Raw genomic sequence first — 22,710 nt, forward strand, 5'->3', positions numbered from 1 at the left:
CTAACAGTGAACACTAGCATGGTAGATTCACACAGGGTAATGGTCGTGAAGTCAAAAGCTAAGAATCTAGCAACCCAGGCTAGAATAATCAACCGTAAATACAGCAAATTTACCCTACTACCTATTATTAACTTCTACAAACTGAAGGTGACTCCCATTTTGACGTATGGCTCTGAAACTCAGCTACAACTTGCAGGCTTCCTTTGGAGGCAGGTTGAGGGAGCATTTTGTGTTCTGAACATGCCAAGCTCCCCACCGGTAGAAGTGATCAGGAGAGGAATGGGAATGGTGTCACTGTACACCATCATGGTCTGGAGATCACTGTCATTGTTGAGGAAATGTTTACAACCACCAGGTGAAGGAGGGTATGAAGTCCTACATATAGCTATTTCCTTAAACAGTGAGAAGTCTCTAACTGAATGGAGATTTACATGTGTGGAGATACTAAAAAGTCTAGCATTGAGCGAAGAGGTTCCACTGAAAAACCCTGACCATGTCAAGAAGAAACTTTACGATCAGGATTGGATAGACACAGGTGAACGGATTCGGAGCATGAAAAGTGGTGGAGGGATAACGAAAGACGCTAGGAAACGAGGCCAAGTTCCAAGATACTTGACAAAGTTCCCCTTTCCCACTCTCAGACAAGACTTCATGAGGTTCCGCTTTAACCTGTTCCCAACAAAAGACGTTCTCGAGAGATGCAAAATAGCCTCAATGAGAAATTACACGTGTCGGCTCTGCAGGGGCATGCTTGAAACCCTAGAACATTTAACAACTGAATGTAAGTCATTGAAGGATTTAAGAACAACATACTTGGGACACTTGTTTCAGAATTCAACAACATTTCCCAACTCACTTTGGGTTAGCTTGTGTCAAGGGAGAAGAAACACAGAGATTCTAGCCCTGATGGCCTTCGTCAAAAAAATCTTTAAGAGACTGACAGTGGAAGAAGACAAAAGGAAGAGCTTTATTGAGACGAGAGGAAAAAATTGATGAAGATTGGAGCTGCCATTAGATTTTTGGGAAACGATGTGGCGGTCTTATCTACTTCCTTTTTTTTCCCTCTTTTTGTTATTCTTTTTTTTTTCCTCCTCTCTCCGAATGTATACATTTTGTATCATATTTTACATAGTTCATCTTGCTAGCAATTTTAGGAAAGTTGTTTTTTTTAGTAAATATCATAAAAACGTTTAAATGTAAACTATAAATATGCTTATAAAAATAAAAAATAAAAATAATAAAAAGTAACTAAAACTAGATGTCAGTAACATAGGGAGGCGGTGAAAGAATTAGGGTGCGATCAATCATGAAGAAACAGATCAATGGGGAAGTAGAGTCATCAACTAGAGCACTCATTGGGACGATTTCTGCCAGAGCAGGAAAATAAAAAGTTGTGCAATCCTTTGAACTCGGAGGGCGCTTGCTCGTCATTCGATTGTATGAGTTTTTTTGCAGAGAGAGGAGGAGGAAAGGCATTGGCTAGGACCAGCAGCCAGAAGATTAAAGAACAGGGTGTGGTTAAACCAAGTGAGCTACATAGGCCAGAGTGAAAGAGCAGGCTAGATTAGGGAGCCTACTAGGGGGCTGGGCCAAAAGGTTTTTATGAGTCAGATTTTGAAGGGAGAAGCTGGGAAATAGCCTGCTAGGCGCTCTAGCTGAGACATGGGTGGTAGTTCCAGGCATAAAATAAGCAGTGGCCGCATAGCAATTTGCTATGCTATTCTGAATGTTTGCTAATGAAATGGACACTTGCGTAGCAAAGTTAGCTATTTATGTTGCCCTCTTCAATGAAAGCACAGCTTGCCTTGCATTCCTCTCTTGCCCGCGGTGCGCTCTTCACCCTCTCTTCACTTCCAGTGCTAATGGGGAGAAAGTGCTGCAGTAATCATCTCCTCCACTCTTAAGTGCCAAAGGCATGCATGGGAGTGCTAGGCAAGAATACATTTTTCTTTTTCAAATAATTACAAACCAGAAATAATCTGGATGATACTTGGATTACGCTTTCTATATCCTGTCTGACAAAGTATCAACTTTATATATTTTTTTAAATACACTCATGCAATTCCATTCCTAAAATTACAGTATTCATATTGTAAAACACTGCAACATCCCCATACTTTACAGTAAAGTTAAGGTTAGTGTATCTAAATTTCATAGTGTCAACTAAATTTCCTTTTGTTGGGGAAGATGCATCATATTGACGAGTGAACACTTTTGAAAATATGCATGATCAAATGCTTTTGATGGCAAACCTAGTTCTAGAGCAGGTTGTATACATCTTGCAACTGTTGCTCAACTCTTTAGCGAACCCATACTCTTTGACATTGTAAAGTATCACCATGTTGCTTTATACCAGGTACCCTGAAAGTGAGATGACCACAAGCTACAATATTCCACTTAGTTTGCCCAGTTCACTGCCTACTATGTAATCCACTATGCTTAGTATCTTTCTTTCCTCTTACATAATGAATACACAAAGTGAACTAGATGCTTACACAAAGTACATCTACAGATCTACTGCAATAACAAACACTGTAGTTAGCCTCTATATTATCACCTGCAGGAGACAGCTGCCCAAACTGCTTTCAGAACCTTTTTATCATATATATTTATTTGTGTCCATTCATGCAGCTAACCTTTTACATTTTACAAACACTAATCTATTGCTCGTAAAGTCTTTTCGCCCACTCGCATTGTCGAGTAGAAATTATGAAGGGCGAGTAACATTTACAAGAGATGTTTGAAACTTTTAGTTAACATTTACTTTGTTTAAAGTAAATGTCAAAGGTTTCACTGTGCATGACCAGCCTCTGAGTGGCAGCAGTGTGCCAAACAAAGTGAGTTTGTAGTGACATGCACCATTTTATAGAAATCGCATTTTAAATTAGTTGTCCTCCGTTACTATGGGTCGAATGCATTTCTCTTAGGTTGAATGGGTAAACTAAGTTACCAGACCTGCATGTCTAGATGAAGTTTAAAGAATTTGCTAGGCCTGACTCCTCTCACTAATGTCTTATTTCAGCGGTATGCACCACTGCTTTATTGTTGCTCATTTCCTTTCTTGGGTACATATAACCTCTGGTGATATTAACAATACTGGTACACAATTGCTAATCAAATAGGTCAATCTGCTAATCATTTTTTGAAAACTAATGTATGCCTTGTAGTTGCAAAGTCACCAGACCCTACTAAAGATGTTTGCCACATTGAAGGAACCTGGGTGAGGAGCGAGGAAGGTAAAATACTCCCCAGAAATACTGATGTATATGGAAGGCGGCGGGGGATTTCTACTTAGATTAATTCCTAGGGCAAGAGGGAAAATAAGGCTCTTGCCCCGGCAATACACTGACGAACCCCTATGGAAGATAGGTATGATAAATGGCTTTCGCCAGTAGACTTTAAAGTCCTAAAGACGGGCAATTATCGGGATCATATGAAGGCAATGACAAAGATGTTCCACGGCAAGCAAAACATCCCTGAAACAGATCAAGGAGGGCATAGTGGCGGAAACGGCATGGGTGATTATAAACAAATGTTACATCTTGTCTAGGTAATAGCCTCATACAGTAAACAATGTTGAGTAGGTTCTAGACCCATAAACGTATACTTAGATATGCTGGGCTTGTGGCAGTGTGGAGGGGAGCTTGACCTGTTTTTTGGGGGTTGCAGCAGAGTACATGGTTGCCTTCCTGGCCACTGAAAGCTCACATGGTGACTTTATTGTGGGACTCAGTGATTGGGGATCAGAATTGGGTGCATAAAACATTCCCACTCCATGCAATGATACGTGTCAAAAAGATGATGCTGGTGGATCCCAGAAATCCGCAACTCAATGATAGAAATTAATTAACTATGGCATCACGAGAAATTGATTGATCATAGGAGAAAGGCCATCTGAAAAATGTGAGAAAATTAGGGGTAACTGTTTAAGGTTATGGGAGCTTGAGACGATAGACCACATTGATTTGTATGAAAGTTCAGGCATGATGTAGTGTGGGTGCTACACTCACAGAAGGGTAGATACCTCCATCACTCTGCACCCCTAAAACCTACTTCTATTTTTTGTGCATTCTCCATTCAAAGGATTGTGCGGATTCGGGGAATGAACAATCTAAGGAGATCCAAGAGGGTGAGGCAATCTAGGAGGTCTAGCCATAAAGAGGATAGAAGGGGCCCTCCTTGATAAAAAATATGTTGCTATTAGGGGAGAGATGTAGTACATATGTGTGAATAATTGAGCAGAGATTCCAATCTTCGTCAATTGCCTCGCCTTTCTCGACAGTCCTCTTCTTGCCAGAGTTAACAGCGCCTAAAGACCAGATCAAAACTCTTGCTCCTGCTTAACAGCACACCAAACTACCAGATGCCAGCCTCGCCACAGCCCTTTCTGAACTTCTTGAATATGTGACCTTGCAGACAGCAGTGGGCATGTACCCTGACCCCATCCCCTTCTTCATGGGTCTGCAACCTGCAGATCTCCAATTACTTTGTACTACAATGCTCATGATTCTAGAACATTGACTGTGCTGGCTAGGGCTGATGGAATTTGTAGTGCAATATAGCTAGAGAGCCATACGGTTGCAGACCCTGCTCTAATTTCACCATCTTTCCAGGATGTTCAATGCCTTGGGCTGCATAAACCTGTTCAGGCGAGCAGAGTGCAAGGCTAGAATCCTTGAGAATCCTTGATCCCTCCGCCCTAGGTAAGCCTGTAACCATGTGTCTCATCAGCAACACACCCTGTGCACCATACCCACACGCATACTCACCTAGAGACTTACCACCCATAAACAACCTGCATAACTACACCAGGCAACCTCATTCAGACGCTCTCACATCCTACCATTCAAGAACTCATTTTTGGCATGCTCATTAATGTACATTCAAGTATGTCACTGAAACTACATGCCTGTACACCAATCAGAAAGTTAACACTGACTAAGCCACAAAGAAGTCCAGCAAAATCACCCTTGGAGATGTCAACCTCACAGGAGACCCACCTCTGAAAAGCAAGGCAGTACTCCTCAAGACCCTTCACATTAAACAATGTAGCCCTGGACCCTTGCTTAACAAGGAAAACACACTCAGCATCTTCTAGCCAGTATCACCAATGCGTGTTTGCAGATCTGCACACAAGAGTGACTGGACTGACCACTTCATCATCCAATTCCGTACCTATCTTGTTTTACTCAATAACAACCAACCAAAACCCCCAAACAATAGTATCACTCCTCCAAAAATCCTCATCAATACACTCAAACAGGTCCCTGACAAACACTGTAGGCCCTCCTGCACCACTGGAGATATTCACTACTTAGTCCAAACTCTCTTCTCCATGGTATACAAGGCAACTCACTGATGGCAAACCTTTCTCCCACAAACAAGCATAAACTGGGTACAAATCCCAGTCCCACAATTACTTCACCATACCACAAACCTGTATGAGCGAGCACTAACATCTCAGCTTAAGCCACTTACAAACAATTCAAATGCTCAAAGCTATTCTAAAAAGCACCATCATAACTCTGGTACTCCTTCTGGTACCGCTGTGCACGGCTTAACTCCCACATATCATCAATGAGTTGTATGCCTCAGCTTAGGCTGGAACATGGATGAGGATGGAGTACCAGGCTTTAACAAGAACCAGGGTCTGCAAAGGCACCCACATGCACGACTTTCCCAGGGAGAAGCAAATTATTCCTAAAAATGGCAAAGATGGATGTTGGAATGCAAATGTGTGCCCGGTAGATACCAGTGGTGCGGGTGAAGTGGCAGGCATAATAAGCATCCTGAAATCGAGATCTGAGTGTTGCATTGGGCGTCTCATGGGACAATTTGGAAAGAACAGCTGGAGATACGGCTGCTGGGGCTGGTAGGAGGAAGGTGTGAGGTGTCTAGTTGACAGACAGGGAAATTCATGCAAAGGAGTCCCTATGTGCGAAAGTGATACTGGCGACCCAGAAAAATGACAGAGTGGACATTTAGGTGTTTGACAGTGACATACAGAGGTAACAGCCAGGGAAGCGAAGCATTTGTCTAAGCAACAGACATTTATGGAGGAATTTAATGAGGATTGACCAACTATGGTGGGCATCTTGGAGCCTATCATCTCCCAGGCATCCATTGAAGCCACCCTGCTCACTCTGATTGGTCACATTTATTAGGGTATTTATGTTGCGCGTACCTACCTGCGGGAAGTAACGGAGCACTTTCAATCATATGGTGAAGAACACAGTGAGGGAAGCAGAGAAACATGGCAGTGGTGAGCTAACGGGAGGGTGGGCAATTAGCAGCAAGGGATCTACAAGCAACCAGGGAAGGAAACAGTGAGAAGCAGATATCCCAGTCTCATTGATGAGTGAGACACCAGGGGAGAACTTATCAACCTTTGAGGACAAGCTACCTGATGCCTTCCTGAACTCTGATAGAATCTCTCACGATATTCCAGAGCAAAGTTAACACAATTCTGCATAGCAACAAAATAGGAGGGTGGGAACGGTGTAGATCGGAACGGTGCTGTGGAAGTCGGAACGACTGAGTATCAACGGAACAGCAGAGGTAAACATAAGAAATAAAAGCTACTTGTGATTGATTCACAAGAAATGTGTAATAGTGCAAGAGCAGTTCGCACAGGTGAGGAGAGTCCTTCAACACTGGTATCAATCAACAGGGAACAAGAAAAAGAGTCTGCGGTAAGAGCCCTATCCGACTGCCTATGGTACAGCAATGCACATGGATGGCCACATTCAATGAGAACACTGCTTCGCCAGGCAGGGCCTCAGGAATATGGGCCAGGAGTATAGCTCAGGGGCAGCGTGCTCGTCTTGGAAGCAAGACCACACCGAACAGCATTTCCAAGCTCAGAGGGTCAATTCTGGCATGAACGGCGTTACAAGAACCGAATTTATATTGAGGCTTCAAGGTAGTCCTGTGGGATTCTTGCCATACCCATTACCCAAAACGATTGCCAAATGTAATCCAGGGAGAATGAAAAGGTGAAGCACTGTGTTTTGTTTTACAGTGGAATTGTTCCTTACTTGTTCCCCACTTTGACACTCGTTCTGCCCTTTCCTCTCCTATTCCCCCCATCTACTTAGTGCGAAGAGAGGAATTGTAGACCCCGTGACTTTGTTTTGGGCTTATATTTCCCAACAAATTAGTACTTTTTTGTTCTAGTTATACCCAAACAAAACTTGCGTTAATCATCTTCGGAACCCACCGCCACAAGCATGACATCCACGAGCAAATGCAATGCCATCATTTAAATAATCAATATAAGAGCATAATACAGGTGCCACACGAGCCCTAACCTCCCTGCCCCCCGTCACCACCGCCACACTCAACACCTCACTCATGGGCAACCAGCAGCTTTCAAAACCTGACCTAATAGAAATCATCTCAACCCTCAGAGCTGCAAACAGACCCTCGCCCTTCAAATAAAAAGGCCTACCCTCAACTCGATGACCTTGTAAACTACAACCTACTAGCCATTCTTAGGAGCCAGAATAGAACAATGTGTTGCCATCCAACTAAGACTACATAAATAATCAACACCTCCTCCAGCTCATGGTTTTATTTATTTTATATTTTCATCTATTTAGCGCCCAGACCTGGAGGTATCACAGCACGTTTACAGGAATTGCGAGAGCAAACAAACCGATATGTTCGGTTAAGTCTGTACATTTGTAATGTAATCCTGTTAGAACTGTTATGTTGGCCAGCCACCCACGATACACTTTCAAGTAGGCAATATCCACAGATTGTTACCAAACACAATGGCCTAAGAAACAATGACAGGACAGCCCTAGGCTGGAGCATAATAAGTGAGTTACCCCTAAGTGTGGGCTATTACCATTGCGATTTAGCTTCCTCTACAGGAATGAGGGGATAACAACATCACATTAGCATGCCTTTATGAAACATAAAATGGCAGCTATATGTGAGGATTGCTTTTCCCTCCCTCGTTGGCCATTCAAATTTAGACCCAATATTTGGGTGGGATTTTAAAGTGAAATAGATAAGCTAAAAAACCTGCAAGATCTGTACTATTGGAAATAACAAGAAAGCATGCAACTCTATGAAACATACCAATTCTGGAGAACTTCAGTTAAAGGTGTGCAGCACATTCATTGTGCTCATGTGCTGTGTAGTTTACTTTCTGCCTTTCTGCCTTTAGAATGTGTATCGTTTTCCAGCACTCTGTGTTACTGTTCCGCCTGCGCGTGCAATGCTGTGTGTATATTCTCTTAATTCTATGACTATATTTGATGTATTATGCCTGTGTTATCTATTCATGTACATTATGTATTCTACTTATGTATGTTTGAATTATGCCTCTATGTGTCTTGCAGCCTGTCTGCCTGTGTCCTTTTTGGCTGTATTCTGCCCGTGGGTCTGTATATAGTGTGTCTGTATTTGTATTATGCCTGTGTATGTAAATATATGGGATACATTACTCACCGTAATCGTATTTCTGATGCTTGTATCTGCTTAGGCCGACATCTAGTGGAAGCTGCAGGGTATTACAGTTTGTTTTTCGAAACTCGAAAATGTGCGTCGACACAGAGCGTGCCAGTAATACTATTCCTAGTGTGACGTCCACTGTACCCATGATCCCTCACGAGTGTAGGACCCCCAGATTGTATTTTTTCTGACATGAGGTAGCATGAGGAGTAGCGTGAGTACAGATTATCCAAGCAGATAGATAGAAAGATAAGACTACAAGCGTCCATGCAGCTTCTCTCAGAGGGGAGGAAGGGCGGGCGCATGTGAATCTAAGCAGATACAAGCATCAGAAATACGATTACGGTGAGTAATGTATCCCTTCTGAGGCTTGTGGAATCTGCTTAGATCACATGCTGTGCATAGATTAGGTGGGATGTGAGAAGGGTCATGAGCAAATAAATGTCTTAGAACCGCTTGTCCCACTTGAGTATCTGTCTTGGAATGAGTGTCAATGCAGTGGTGCCGAGTAAAAATGTGAATAGAGCTCCATGTAGCTGCTTTGCAAATGGTGTCAAGGGGTAGATTGGCAATGAAAGCCAGAGTGGCCCCAGTGCCTCTAGTAGAGTGGGCTCTTGGCGTAAAAGGCAGAGTTCTTTCAGAAAGGGAGTAACACAGCTGGATACAGTTGACTATCCACTTGGAGATGGCACCTTTAGAGACACAATCTCCTTCTCTGCCTGTAGCTACGGAGGCAAACAGTTGGTCTGTTCTTCTTAGCGGCCTGGTCTTGTCTACATAGTAGAGGACTGCTCTTCGCACATCTAGAGTGTGTAGTTTCACCTCAGCAGAGCTTTTGGGTTCTTGGAAGAAGGCCGGAAGCTCAGTGGACTGGTTAACGTGGAATTTAGAAATGAACTTAGGTGAGAACCTAGGGTGTGTTTGTAGAACCAGTTTATCCTTATGAACAGTAAAGAAAGGATCCTGCACTGACAGAGCCTGAATTTCACTGACCCTTCTTATGGATGTAATAGCTACTACGAAGTCAGTTTTATAGGTCAGGTGTTTGAGACTGGCTTTATGCATGGGTTCAAAGGTTGGCCCCATGAGTTTAGCAAGCACCACATTAAGGTCCCATCCAGGTGGTGGGTTTGAAATTGGAGGGTGGAGTCTCTTTACCCCTTCCATGACGGCTTTAACCACTGGTACTTTCAACCACGAAACCTTCTTATGGGAGGTGGTGTAGGCCGACAGTGCTGCCAGGTGTACCTTGAGTGAATTAAATACCAACCCTGCATCTAGCAGGTGGAGCATGTAGGTGACAATGTTGGAAGGAGTGCAATTAACCAGGTTGATTTGTTTATTCTGGCACCAGATAATGAACCTTTTCCATTTGTCAAAGTAACAGTGCCTCGTGTTTGGCTTCCTAGATTCTTTTAAGATGTCAGTGCACCTCTGTGGTAAGTTGAGATGTCCAAACTCTATGACTTCAGGAGCCATGCTGCCAAGTTCATTGAGCTGGGTTGAGGATGCACTGTTTGACCTTGGTGCTGGGACAGTAGGTTGTACCAGCACGGGAGCCTGATGGGCTCGCACAACGCTAGTCTGCATAATTGTGGGAACCACAGTTGTCTCGCCCACATGGGAGCAACTAGGATGAGCGCCATCGATTCCCTGTGCATCTTGTTGACCACCTTCCTCAAGAGAGGGGTTGGTGGAAAAGCGTAGGCAAACATCCCTGACCAGTTCATTCACAGGGCGTTCCTCTTGGAGTCTGGCTGAGGAAACCTGGATGCGAATCCTGGCCATTGCCTGTTTTCGCTTGTGGCGAATAGGTCTATAGTGGGGAAACCCCACTGTGAGAAGATGTCTTCTACGACTTCTCTGTGTAGACACCATTCGTGTTCTTCTGGGAGGGGATCTCTGCTCAAAGCGTCCGCTAGCGAATTGAGATCCCCTGGAACATGTTGAGATGACAGGTAAATGTTCCGTCTGAGTGACCATATCCACATTTCCCGGGGCAAGCTTGGACAGATTTGGCGAACAAGTCCCTCCCTGTTTGTTTAGGGAAAACATTGCTGTTGTGCTGTCTGTTAAGATCTGCACTGATAGGTTCAACAGGTGGGGCTCGAACGCTTTAAGCACTCTGAATGCTGCCAGAAGCTCTAGCAGATTGATATGATTCTTGGCCACTGTGTGAGACCAGAGACCCTGAGCTGTGTGGTGATGGAGGTGTGCTCCCCACCCTGACAGGGATGCGTCTGTTGTGACTACAGCCTGTACCTCTGGATCGTAAAAGGGTTTCTCCTTTGACAAGTTCTGTCTTGTCCACCAGTGAAGACTTTGTACAAGTGTTGGCGAAACGACCACTAGATCGTCCCATTGACCACTTGCCTGAGACCAGTTTCACCAACCATTCCTGCATGGGTCGCATGCACAGGCGCGCGTGGGGGACCAGGTAAATACATGACGCCATCATGCCTAGCAAACGCATCGCGTTGCGCACCCTTATCTGGCGACCGGGCTGATAGAGGAATTTACAGTAGTAGATTCCGAATTCTTTCCTCTGATGTAAAATCCAACCCCTCCTGAGTGTTTAGGACAGCTCCTAGGAACTGTTTGGAGGTGCTTGGCACCAGACTTGATTTTTTCTCGTTTATGGAGAAACCCAATTCGAAGAGGAGGTCGATCGTTCTTTGAATGTTTGATCTGCAAATTACTGGGGTCTCCCCCGTGTTGAGCCAGTTGTCCAGGTAAGGGTACACTGGGATTGCCTCCCTGAATAGGTGTGCCGCCGCCACTGGCAGTATCTTGGTGAATACCCTTGGAACCGAGGCTATACCGAAGGGCAGCACCTTGAACTGGTAGTGCTGACTGTCCACCTTGAAGCGCAATAATCTTCTGTGCGCTGGGAACATGGAAATATGAAAATAGGCATCCTTCATGTCCAATGTTGCCATGTAATCCCCCTTTTTTAGGAGGGGGATTACCTCTTGTAGAGTAGTCATGCAAAATCTTTGGGACTTGACATACTTGTTTGCAGGGCGTAAGTCTAATACCGGGCGCATTGTTAAATCTTTTTTTGGCACAAGGAAGTAAGTTGAATAAATACCCTTGTTTACCTGGTTGCCTGGGATGAGTTTGATCGCGTCCTTTGCTAGAAGATTGACAATCTCCTCGAGGAGGAGCTTTTGGTGGTCCAAGGAATGTATCTTTTGACGTGGAGGGTGGTTTCGGGGGCGCTCGAGCAGTTCTATGCAGTATCATGCAGACATTGTGGACAGCACCCATCTGTCTGATGTGATCCCTTCCCAAGCTTGGGTGAAGTTGGAAATGCGTCCCTCTACTGGGGTGTGTGAGAAGGGTCCCTGACCGGAGCGTCACTGTTTTGCAGGAGGCGTGCCGCCTCTGCTGGGGCTGCCTCTATCTCTACCATGGCTTCTTTTGTTTCCTCTTCCGTAACTCTGGGTAGTCTGTTGGTTGTTACCCCATGATGTACCCTGTCCCTGTGTATAATTGGAGCCCCTTTGGGAATTCTGGCCGCGTGGGCGACGAAAATTACCATTCCCTCTTTGATTAGGGGGCTTGTTCGTCAACTGTCCCAGGGATTTCAGAGTATCATACTCGTCTTTGGCAGTTTTTAATGCGTCCTCCAAATGCTTTGCCAAAAAGGAGATTCGGTTCCACCAGCATGTCTATTAGGGATGCTTGCGTCTCTGGTTTATACCCCAACTGTCTTAACCAAACATGCCTTTTAACGACAGTGCCCTCTGCTATGAGCCTGCCCGCGTTATCTGTGGCATCAAAGGTTGTTTTAAGGATGTAACCGGACACGGCTCTCCCCTCCGACGGGACCTGGGCCAATTGACCCTTTAGTGGTTCCGGTGCAGAGTCAATGAGGGCAGCTACCTGCTCCCACTGGTGGCAAATGAAACTTGCAAGCAGATAGGTGGTGTTGGCAATCCTTGTCTGGTAAGCGGAAGTGGAGGCTACCTTCCTTCCCAACCCGTAGATTCTCTTGCTCTCCTTATCTGGGGGGGGCCTCAGATGATGATAGAGCTGTCCCCGCCTTCTTTCTGGTGTTAGTAATTACCAAGGAGTCGGGCTTCCGTTGACCCGTTATGTAAAGCGGGTCTGACTGGGCGGCCCTGAACAATTTCTCGATTCTGGGGTTTACAGCCCTGGTGAGGTTAGGAGTCAGAAGGGAAGGATCAATTCTCAGTTGGATGGACTTGAGAATTGGAATGGCTTGGGCAATGGGTCTCTTCTCTCCCACTAGTTCTTCTGCAAAGACCCTCTCCTCCTGTGCCCCCCGAGTGTCTATGCGGAAGTGTTCTGCCGCTCTAGCCTAGACCTCATTTAGGAGGGGCTGGTTGTCTACTGGATAGTAGGTAACCTGGGGTTCTTTGCAAACAGGAAAGTCTATTCTGTAGACTTCTGTGACATCATCTTCCTCGCCCTCTTAATCCCCATAATAGTCCACCCCAGTTTGGTCATCCAACATTACCAAGTCTGGATCCTCATCGTACTGTTGTGGATCCTCACCATACTGTGTGTAAGGCTGTATGTAAAAATGGTCTGAAATCAGAGTTGGAGTCTCAACCCAAGGTTTCTTAGTAGGGGGCGGAGGGTCCCTGGATCCCGAAGGAGTAGCACTGTCCGGGGTATAGGTGAGGAAGTGCTCTGGGTTCTTGGAGGAGAAGTCAGCTAAGGAGGACATTCTAGTCATTACCCTGTCTATATCTTCAATGGTTCATTTTTTGGAGCTGGGAATGACCATTTCCTGAGAGGGTTCCCCTTCTATTCCTTGTTTGAACCTAGGGGCCTGGACAGCGGTCTTGGATTTATGTTTATCTGAAGACTTTGAACTGTCCTTAAGTGTCTGTGATGCAGAAGAAGAGTGAGATGGTTTCTTCTGCTGTTTACCCTCTTCCCCATGAGTAGAAGAGTGTTTCCCTGATGTTTTCACCTCCTCAGAGCTTTTCGACACCTGGCGTCGAGATTCGGGGGTAGTGTTTCTTTCTTTCGAGTGAGCACGTCGGGGCTCGGAAGCAGCCGCCGAACGGTCTGCCGGAGCCGACTTCTAGTGCGTAGCCTGGGACTGGAGGTCGGATTCGTCTTCTGACGATCGTACCTCTGTAACTTTGGTGAGTGAGGCACTCTTGGCAACTGTGGACGGTTGCCTCGAATCGTGCGGCGATCTTGACCGGGAACGCTCAGAGGACACTGATTCGGTGGACCGCTCTCTTCGTGCCTCTTTCCGAGAACTCGACACGCGTGTCAAGTCTCGGTTGGACTTCGAGTGTTTAGGTGTAGAAGTGGTGTGGGTAGCGCTTGTGTCGCCGGGTGTGTTCCCCATAACTGCCCTGCCGGACAATCTTCCGAGGTCGGGGACTTGCGCTTGGGTGTCTTTCGACACCTCTTTGCCCTCGCCGTCCAAAAGTACGGCGTCGCTGCCATCACTGAAGGCGCCCTCCGCTTCCATGGCCTCGAATTGCCTGTCGTGGTGGGCCCAACGTTTGGTCGAGCTGTCCTTTAGTGTTTTCGCCTTGAACCGGCTACACGCTCTGCAGTTCGCCTCGGGGTGATCTCTCGGCAATCGGAGGTTACAGGTGGCGTGTTTGTCAACCCAAGGGTACTTGCGGTTGCACTTGGGGCAAAATTTAAATGGGGTACCCTCCATATGCACCCTGTGGCAGTGGGCTAGTGTGTGTAGGAAAAATAAGAGTGTAGAGTATGTTTCCACCCCCCACTCTCCCTACTTGCAGGGCCGAGGCTAGAGGCCTTCCAAGCCCCGGGCCGAGGCCAGAGGCCTTCCGAGGCCCAAAGTCCGTCGTGCAGCTCTCGACGGTTGTTTGTTCTTCGGACCGGCGTCGATCTTCGAACTTCGATGTCTCGACGTGGGAGTGGAAAAATGGGGAAATTAATATTATATTTAGCAAAATATGGCTGGAAGCCAGGGAACTCCGCACAATGCTTCCGACCAGTATGGCGGCAAAAAAACAATCTGAGGGTCCTACACACGTGAGGGATCATGGGTACAGTGGACGTCACACTAGGGATAGTATTACTGGCACTCCCTGTGTCGACGCCCATTTTCGAGTTTCGAAAAACAAACTGTAATACTCCGCAGCTTCCACTAGATGTCGGCCTATGCACAGCATGTGATCCAAGCAGATTCCACAAGCCTCAGAAATATATATAGATAGAGAGAAAGAGAAAGAGAGAGAGAGAGAGAGAGGGAGAGCAAGGGAGAGAGAGAGATAGATAGAGAGAGAGAACTCTGCTTGTGTCCATGTGGTTTTCTTGTATTCTACCTGAATGTGTTTGTTTTGTATGCTCTTGCTTCTATGTTTCAAAGTGATAAAGTCCAAGAGGAAGCATGCAGGAATTGCCCACCTAGTTCGTCCGCCAGCCTCTTCCCGTCTTCGGCTGGAATCAGGCGATCATCCTCCAGGTCGCACTTGTTCCCCACCAGGATGACTTGGGCGTTGTCCCACGAGTAGGTCTTGATCTGCGTGGCCCTGCGCCCATTTAGGAGAGAAGGGAGAAACATTAGCTTTAATGGTCACAGCGCCAGGCACATTCATGCTGCATCACAGATATCTGATAGATCTGGCCAAGCACACCCAATGTACGCATGTCAATGTTCAGGAAAAGGGATACATGTACACAGGTCTTAGTGCTACATGATCAAGGACGCTGGTAGAGCGTGTAAGTCAAACACCCTGAGAGGGCGGGCAAAGTGTACAGTTCGTAATTCACTGGCGGATGCACGCTCCCCGCTATTAAGCCAGGAACTGTTCCTTTTTGGTACATTTACATCATGAATCTAGGGGGCATTGGAGAAAGTCCAGCAGCTCTGAGCTAATATGCTTCCATCACATTTTCATGCTGCCAGAAATGCTGGAATCCATATGCATTACAGGTGGGCAGGGGTGTTGCTAGGTCTGGAAAAGACCGGGGCTACGCTAATGTTGGAACTATTGGGACTGGGGGCTAGCTAGTCTTTTGGCTGTAGCTCCTGAGTTTCTATCCGGGGCTACAACCAAAAGACCAGGGGCTATAGCCCCTTTAGCCCCCCCTAGCAACGCCTCTGCAGGTGGGGTTTTTTTATTTGTAAAAGCTACTCAGAACCTATAGAGATTCATGCTAATGAGGTCCCTTGTACATAGTAAGGGCATGAACTACTGTATTATCCACTGGCTGGAAAAAGGCACAGAAACTGCCAGATAGCCATGGCTGTAACCCTGCACGTTAGGGGGAGGAGGGGAAGTTAGTAGGACTGATCGGGAGAAAAGAAAGAGCTGTGATGTGCTGTTGGCCGCTTCAGTTCCGTTGACATTGTTCACTGAGCGTAGGTGTGTTTTTTGGGTTGGTAGCTCCCATGGGCTGTTGGGCGAGGTTATGTGTGGCTTGTTTCAATGTGGTGTAGTGAAGTACGTGCGGTTTGTTCTGCTATAAAGGTATGGTTTTGTTTATTCAGAGTATGAGAGGTGTATGCAGAAGGGTGAGTTTTAGTAGGCTTAGTGGCAGTACCTTTCATACCCCTGCTGTTATGACTAACTGTGGCCCACACCCCTTCCCCTGTCGTACATTCTGGAGTGCTGCAATTACCACGCCCACGGGTTCCTCCAGGAGGATGCGTTCCCTGTGCCCTGCGGTCCATCTGTTCCTATCTTTCTCCAATGTTTCAATCTTAGGCCCTCTATCAGTGGTCCAATTAAGTCCGACCATCTCCCTCCCCGGTTTCATCTTTTTGACCCTCTATAGAGATGGGTACACTCTAGGCCTCAAAAACCACCCCTCCATTCAGATGCCTCTCTTCTTTCCCGCAATTCACTCCGGTCTGGAACAGCTAAGGGAAGATCACCTATTTTTACACAGTAGCAGTATTTCGACCCCTAGAACTGGCACAAGGGGCTACAGGGGGGAAAACATTCCTAGATCCGAGATACAGCAGCAAGTAAAAACCACTTCGATTTGAGATGCCTGGCAAGTGGGAAAAATTGGTACATTTGAGATACATTAGTAAATGGAGAACCACCTACAATTGGGACACAGCAGTGATTGTAAAACTACTTACTAGCTGGCTAACATCGGTGTGCTATGTTATGTTAGGTAATAAGAGTGGTAGGGTTTTAATGATATACAGTAATTGCTATAATCCTCACCCTGACCACACTTACCTTATCAGTCGCTGCTGGTTGACGGCGACAGGCTTCTCAGGCAAACACACAATGGAGCTGCTTCTTCCAGAGCTGCCCTTTGCCTTTGGGCCCACAGCCAGTGCGGCTACCCGGGCAGAGGCTGCCCTCAAGGGTTGGCTTAAATGGGGCACTAGGGCCAATCAGGGGTCGAGTGTGGGCTGGGAGGCGGAAGGGGAGAGTGGAAACAGAAAGAGGGCTGTGGGAGGGGGTTGAGCAAAGAGACACCGAAAAGCGGTGAAATTCAACAAAAGTTAAACTCACTTGTGAGGGATTCGACCATCTGCACAGTGTGCGCGTGCCTGGGCTTTTTTAGGAAATGGAATAATGGGAGATCAACCTCTAAAAATGTGTGGGGCTAAACCGCACACATTTTCTAATGCTCGCCGCACAACGAAACACATAGTCCATTGTACTCTGGAGGACACAGCCTACAGGCGCAGTCCTCCCTGTCACATGTATCTGACAGGTGACAGCAAGGGGTGCACGAAAATATCAAGATGAGAAGAGCAATACCTTCCTCCTCTCTTGGCCAGCCTAATTAAATATCAAAGGCTCCATGGAGCCACCCTGTTCTATTGTCTAGGTTCTCTGTGGTGGCGGTGCATACTGATGAGAGTTAATTGAAGCAGGCCTGCGAATTGGCCGGGTCACAGAACTTAACAATGGATATGCAAACAAACACCTGTTTTATATGCAATGTGTCACCTTGAAGCTAGCTCCCACCCCTCTGTACGAAGGGCAGTGAATGTCATGTCTGGGACAACTGTTTACAGTAGGCAAACTCCCTTTCAGAGGGACGAAGTATGTGATTTGAGGGAGGCTCAGTTAATCATAGAGACACTTTGATCTACGACAGGAAGATGGGTGGGACTTAGGAGTACATGTTGTCACCCCTTACCTTTCCTGTTGCAAAGCACTCTGGTGTTGACCTCACGCATAACAGAAGACTGTTGTTGGGGACCCCAGATTGGTTCCTTAAGGTAAGCTTAGCCTGCACCAATCACTGGGGTCCATTTGGCTTTAAGAGAGGGCTGAGCCCCTCACTTAGCAGATCATCAGATAACTTTGGAAGGAGTAAGAAGGAGGACTCATTTGGACCATGGCTGAAGGCACAGTCTGCCTTACATGTTCCGTCAGTGACGGAAGGCCAGGATTTCCAAGAGGGAAGCAAGATCCCTCCCCTAAACATCTGCCACACAAGCATCAACCAGCGCCCATCTTTTAAGAACATTTGAGGCCGTTGAGCCCTCGAACCGTGACCGATTGCACCACTGACTGTTGTCACTCTGCAGTCACTAAAGCTGTCCGAGACGCCTCGACCAGTGCTTCAGATACGCCAACCAGCACATGGGTGATTCTTGACCCCGAGCCGCTGTGTAAGCTAGTCTGCAGCTGTCCGTCCAACCTTACTTGCCAAACTGTCTGCCTCCTGATACCCGCAGCTGTCTCCCGTCTTAAAGTCTTTTGCAGGAGCTGCAAAATGTCCTGGAACCGACTCAGCGCTGTCAAGCATCAAGAACATCTCAAGCATCAGGTACATTTCGAGTGTGTCCCCACGGTCCTTCTCTGAAGGCCCCTAGTGACATTTACGACCCCTTCTTCCCTTGGTGCTGAAACCAAAGAACCTTGAACAGTTAAGACTGATTGCTTTACTGACTACCCTCCTGTCAGTATCCAGAGTGCATCCCTTTCCTTCGTGAAACTGTCCTCTGTGTTCCTTTACAGTTTGGGCTGTATTTTGTAGTGTGCTAGAACTGTCTATTATAATAATAAAGTATATATTTTTATACAACCTTGACTGGACAATCCCTTTTATCATTGGGTAATAATTGTATTTTAGCTGTGTTTCAACTAACCAACTATCCACGACCTTGCTGAGATAAGCCTGCCGTTCTGTCCAAGTTACCAAAATTGGACAAGGAGGCTTATAATTTACTTGTGCTCCAATCTGTTTGAATCCCTTCTGGTTTTACTAGAGGTGTGGGGCTGATTCATGGTTTAGAAACAGATATTCATCCCTGGACCACTGGTGCCCTGGAAGTTGATTCGTCACATCAGTAACAGGCCAATGCCGGCAAGATGGGCAGTAGCTCGGAGAACAATGCCGCATCTGCAGGGGCACTCACCGGTTTGGAGTGACAAGTGGAAAGTCTGCGAAGTGCACAGGCGAGGGGATGAGAGCCTCTAGATATTCCAATCTGGGCGCTGGAACCTATCAGGAGGGGGCTGGGAGTCGGGAGGGGGAGAGTGAATAGGAAAAGGGCTGTGGGATGGGGTTGAGCGAAGAGACATGCCGAAAAGCGGCGGCATATGACAAACGTTACATGACAGTGAAAGGCAAATGCCGGCAAAATGAGCACAAAAAACAAAATTACACAGAGAAGCACACGGACACATTAACATTAGCGGGACGGTGCTCTCTGGTCAAATACCACCCCTTCTTCAGTGTTCACCCCTTTCCTGAATAGGCCTTTAATTTCAATTCAAAGCATTTACCATCGATACTGATTTGGCCAATGGCTGTACCGTGTTGGTTGTAGATTCTTGAGTTTCACCTTAGGGTGCAGAGACACATGGTTTCACATGTTTAGTAGGGTATCCTTTCCAGGCTGTTTTGTGTCTCAAGCAGAGCTAGAGGGGTATGGGCGGCAGAGGAACAGGGAAAATGGCTGCGATTTGATAGAGCTCCGGCCATAACGCCAACACCCTGCCTCAAATAAAGGACTAGTGGCTGAACTAACCAACAAATACAAATGAAGGTATTTGGTCGACAGACACAAGCCTCAGTGAATGAACTGTGAAACATGCCTGGCGCCAGAGCGTCTAGTGAGGCTTCCTGCTGACAATCAGTCGACTACTGAATGATGCCCCATGGTGACGAAGATGACCTGCGGGGGTCCATCCATGGGCACACCCCTAGCGCTGTAGTGACCTGCATCATGGACAATTCTGGACAGGAGGCTCAAAGGGCTGCAAGAGGTAGGCGTGCCTGTCATTTGCCACGGGTCCTTCCTAGCCAGTGAGATTTGTCCAGAGATGGGCCTGGAATGGTTGACATTTGGTGGCGGTCCAAGGAAAAATTCAGGGGTAAGCCAAAATTAGAATGCTCTGCTGTGGAGGGAGTATTTTCTCCCACCTATCCCACAACTAGGCTAATGTAAACAAAGCAGCAACACGTAATAGGAAGTTGCCAGAATGGTAAAAACAATTTAAATACAAACATTTTTGTGCTCTCACTGCAGATCCATGTTCTTGTCACTTATGCTTTGTGAACTAAATGCAACTCTTTCTTGGGGCACCTTGGCTCTCCTATGTTTATGCCAGGCGCAGCGTAACATGACACACACACACAATCCAGTGAAAGAATTATGCCACTCTTTCAGTGGGAAATCAATACATTCATTACGTTCTTGCGACAGAATACCGTCTGTGATGGTGAAATAGCCTATGATGTGCTAAATTCGGTTTCTGGAATAGAGATTGCGATTTGCTAATCAGGCTTCACTTTCATAATGCCCCATGCCAAAATGCATACTGATATCATATTTTATTTATATCGTGCCCATACACAAGTGTTTCAGGGCGTGACAAGGCACGGGAGGGGAACAGGGGAGAACAAAACAACTATCTTACTAGGCCCAGTGACATTGATAACGCACAAGTGCATGGAGGAGGGAACGGGGAGTGTGCAAGGGGCAGGGGAAGAGTGGAAAGTGCTGAACACGTGAACAAAACAAAAGCAGGTAGTGCGGCCAGCAGGTGGCAAGTGCAAGAACAAGGCGCAGACAACGTGGGTCTAATAAGAGCAGGAAGGGGCCTGTATGGTTGTAGATAAAGACCCAAGTGCAAGGGTTGCCAGGAGGCAGGGCGGGTATGCGGCTGGGTCTGCAGTGATCTGGGCCTGAAATCAGAGAGTAGCCAGGTGCCCAGTTCCAGAAGAGACAGAGATCAGCAGGGGAGTGGAAGAGAGAAGGCAGAAGCAAAGAGGAGGGTCTTGAGGTGCTTCCGGAACCGAAGATGGTTCTCCTCAAGTTTCAGAGAGGCAGGGAGGCTGTTTCAGAGGGAGGCCCTAGCCGAAGAAAGAGATCTACCCCCAACTCGTTGCTACTGCACAAATGTACCCTGCTGTGACCATCTCCTGACATCCCCCAGCAGCTGCCCTGCAGTGTTTCAGGGCAGGTTCAAAGGTAAAAAGGGCGTCCCTGAACACAGTTGCCAGAATACGCAGAGGAGGTTTTTCCTGCACTTCTGGCTCAAACTATTATAATTGTGTAACCAAGCAGCCTGGTGGCAGTTATTAATATTTAAATAGAAGCCATGTCTAGTTAGAAATATCAATCAAACATGGTGGCTACTAAGACTACACAATTTTAATGCCACAAGTATTGGATTTCATATTATTGTCAGCATGGTGACGGTTGACTCCTGCACGACAGGGCCTGGTGTCTATTAAACTGTCTGGCCTGGGTGTACCACAACAGCCATGCTGGATCCAGTCCAGGAATCATCCCTTTGATCACCCAGAGTGTAGACATGTTCCCACAGGGTACAGGCACCCTCCCCATGAGGTGCCCTAGAAGCTGGTGCTTTAAATCTAGTCCCATCATGACCATGGCCACATCACACAATGATGCTGATTACTGAAGTCCTTTTAAAATAGCTAGACACAGGAAGAGGTGGTATTAGTATAGCCCAGAGGACAGCTTCAGTCCATGTTGGATTTTGGGAGGGCTCACAAACATCCTGTCCCCTAGCCCCACTTACGATAGACAAAGCACTCATGGCTTGGCATCAGAAGGCATAGTGCACTTGTTACAGCAGCCATGATATGACTCTTAACAACAGGCTTTCTCTGGACCAATCCCCTCTAGCAATTTACCCATCTAAGGGGGAATCTCTCCCCTTATTTGATTTATCTTTGGACACTAGTTGAAGGATTCACTGGAAACTGATTGGGAATGCAGTCTACTACAAAGTCCTTTGCCAGAGATGCGAAGTCCAGGTTGTCCAAGGAAGAGAAAAGTTCTTCTCCCTGACCATTCGAAGGGCCTATTTGGAATGGCCAGCTGGCCCACAAGGCCTACTGCATCTGAGACACTGCTACCCAGGACCCGGCTCACTGGAGATGGCAGAACCATGCACACCTTCTTAGTTGGGAAGGGCAGAAGAAAGGGCTTGTCTTTCCCCTTAGGCTCTAGAGTGAGATTCAGTTTCCAGCAACCAGAGAATCTAGTAAGCAATCTTTGGCTCTCCCAGGATCCTGTCAACGCTGCTCCCCGACCCGAACCTGGCTCTATGCTAAAAATGCGGTTTGATGCTGTTAGGGAGAATTCTCTGTTAATGCTAATTTCCCAAACCAGTCCCCCAGCAGCTTTGCTGGATTTTTTGGGGTTTATTTTTTTCTCCTGCTAAGAGTGAGACTCTTTTGCTCCCACTCTTAGACATGATTTGAGATATCCTTTGACTTTGTAATGTGTTTAATGGGCTATGGGGTCTTTTACTCCATAGGGTTTCATGTATTTTTTGGTAAGTGTGTTACACAGAACCCTCAGTGCAGTAACACAGGGGTGTCATAGTGACCCCCAAACATAGACTCCATACCCTGGGACTGACTACTGTCTCCTAGGGCATGTAAAGTCACCATTGACTTTACTAGTTTTAAATTGGGAACAGAACCAGTACAAACCATCATACTGTGGAAGTACTGCTAGGGGTAATTAGATTGCCCCAGGGTCTGTTTTTCGAGGGGGCACTGTGCAGTCCCCCCTTGTCGAGTTTCTGGCTGGTGGCAGTGGTTACCACGCGAAATATTCTACCAGAATATTTCCTATGGGATTTTTCCATTCATTTTAAACGCACCACTTTTTGGTGCAATGTAAATAAGTGGTGTTTTAACTAAGACTTGTTCAATAAGTAATCAGGGATGTATATATATTAATAGTGACTGTGTTTGAACTTGCTTGCCATATTAGTGTTAGTGTATATTACAAAGTGTGTTTTAAAATAAATAATTATATACTTTTATACCCAAGCTCTGGTCTGTGTTTGCTTGTGCTAC

General features: G+C 46.5%; 1 protein-coding gene across 4 annotated transcripts in view; it reads right to left on the reverse strand.

Annotated features, from left to right (window-relative positions):
- Positions 1–22,710, reverse strand: part of RAB3D (RAB3D, member RAS oncogene family) — a 518,585-nt gene that overhangs the window by 62,946 nt on the left and 432,929 nt on the right. For all 4 annotated transcript variants that reach the window (XM_069604147.1, XM_069604150.1, XM_069604148.1 and 1 more), the window contains exon 4: positions 14,842–14,966. In XM_069604147.1, the coding sequence (XP_069460248.1) occupies positions 14,842–14,966 (125 nt within the window). The remainder of the gene's footprint in view (positions 1–14,841; positions 14,967–22,710) is intronic.

Source organism: Ambystoma mexicanum, chromosome 3q (genome assembly GCF_040938575.1).
Source record: "Ambystoma mexicanum isolate Mex_15411 chromosome 3q, UKY_AmexF1_1, whole genome shotgun sequence".
In the NCBI taxonomy this organism is placed as follows: domain Eukaryota; kingdom Metazoa; phylum Chordata; class Amphibia; order Caudata; family Ambystomatidae; genus Ambystoma; species Ambystoma mexicanum.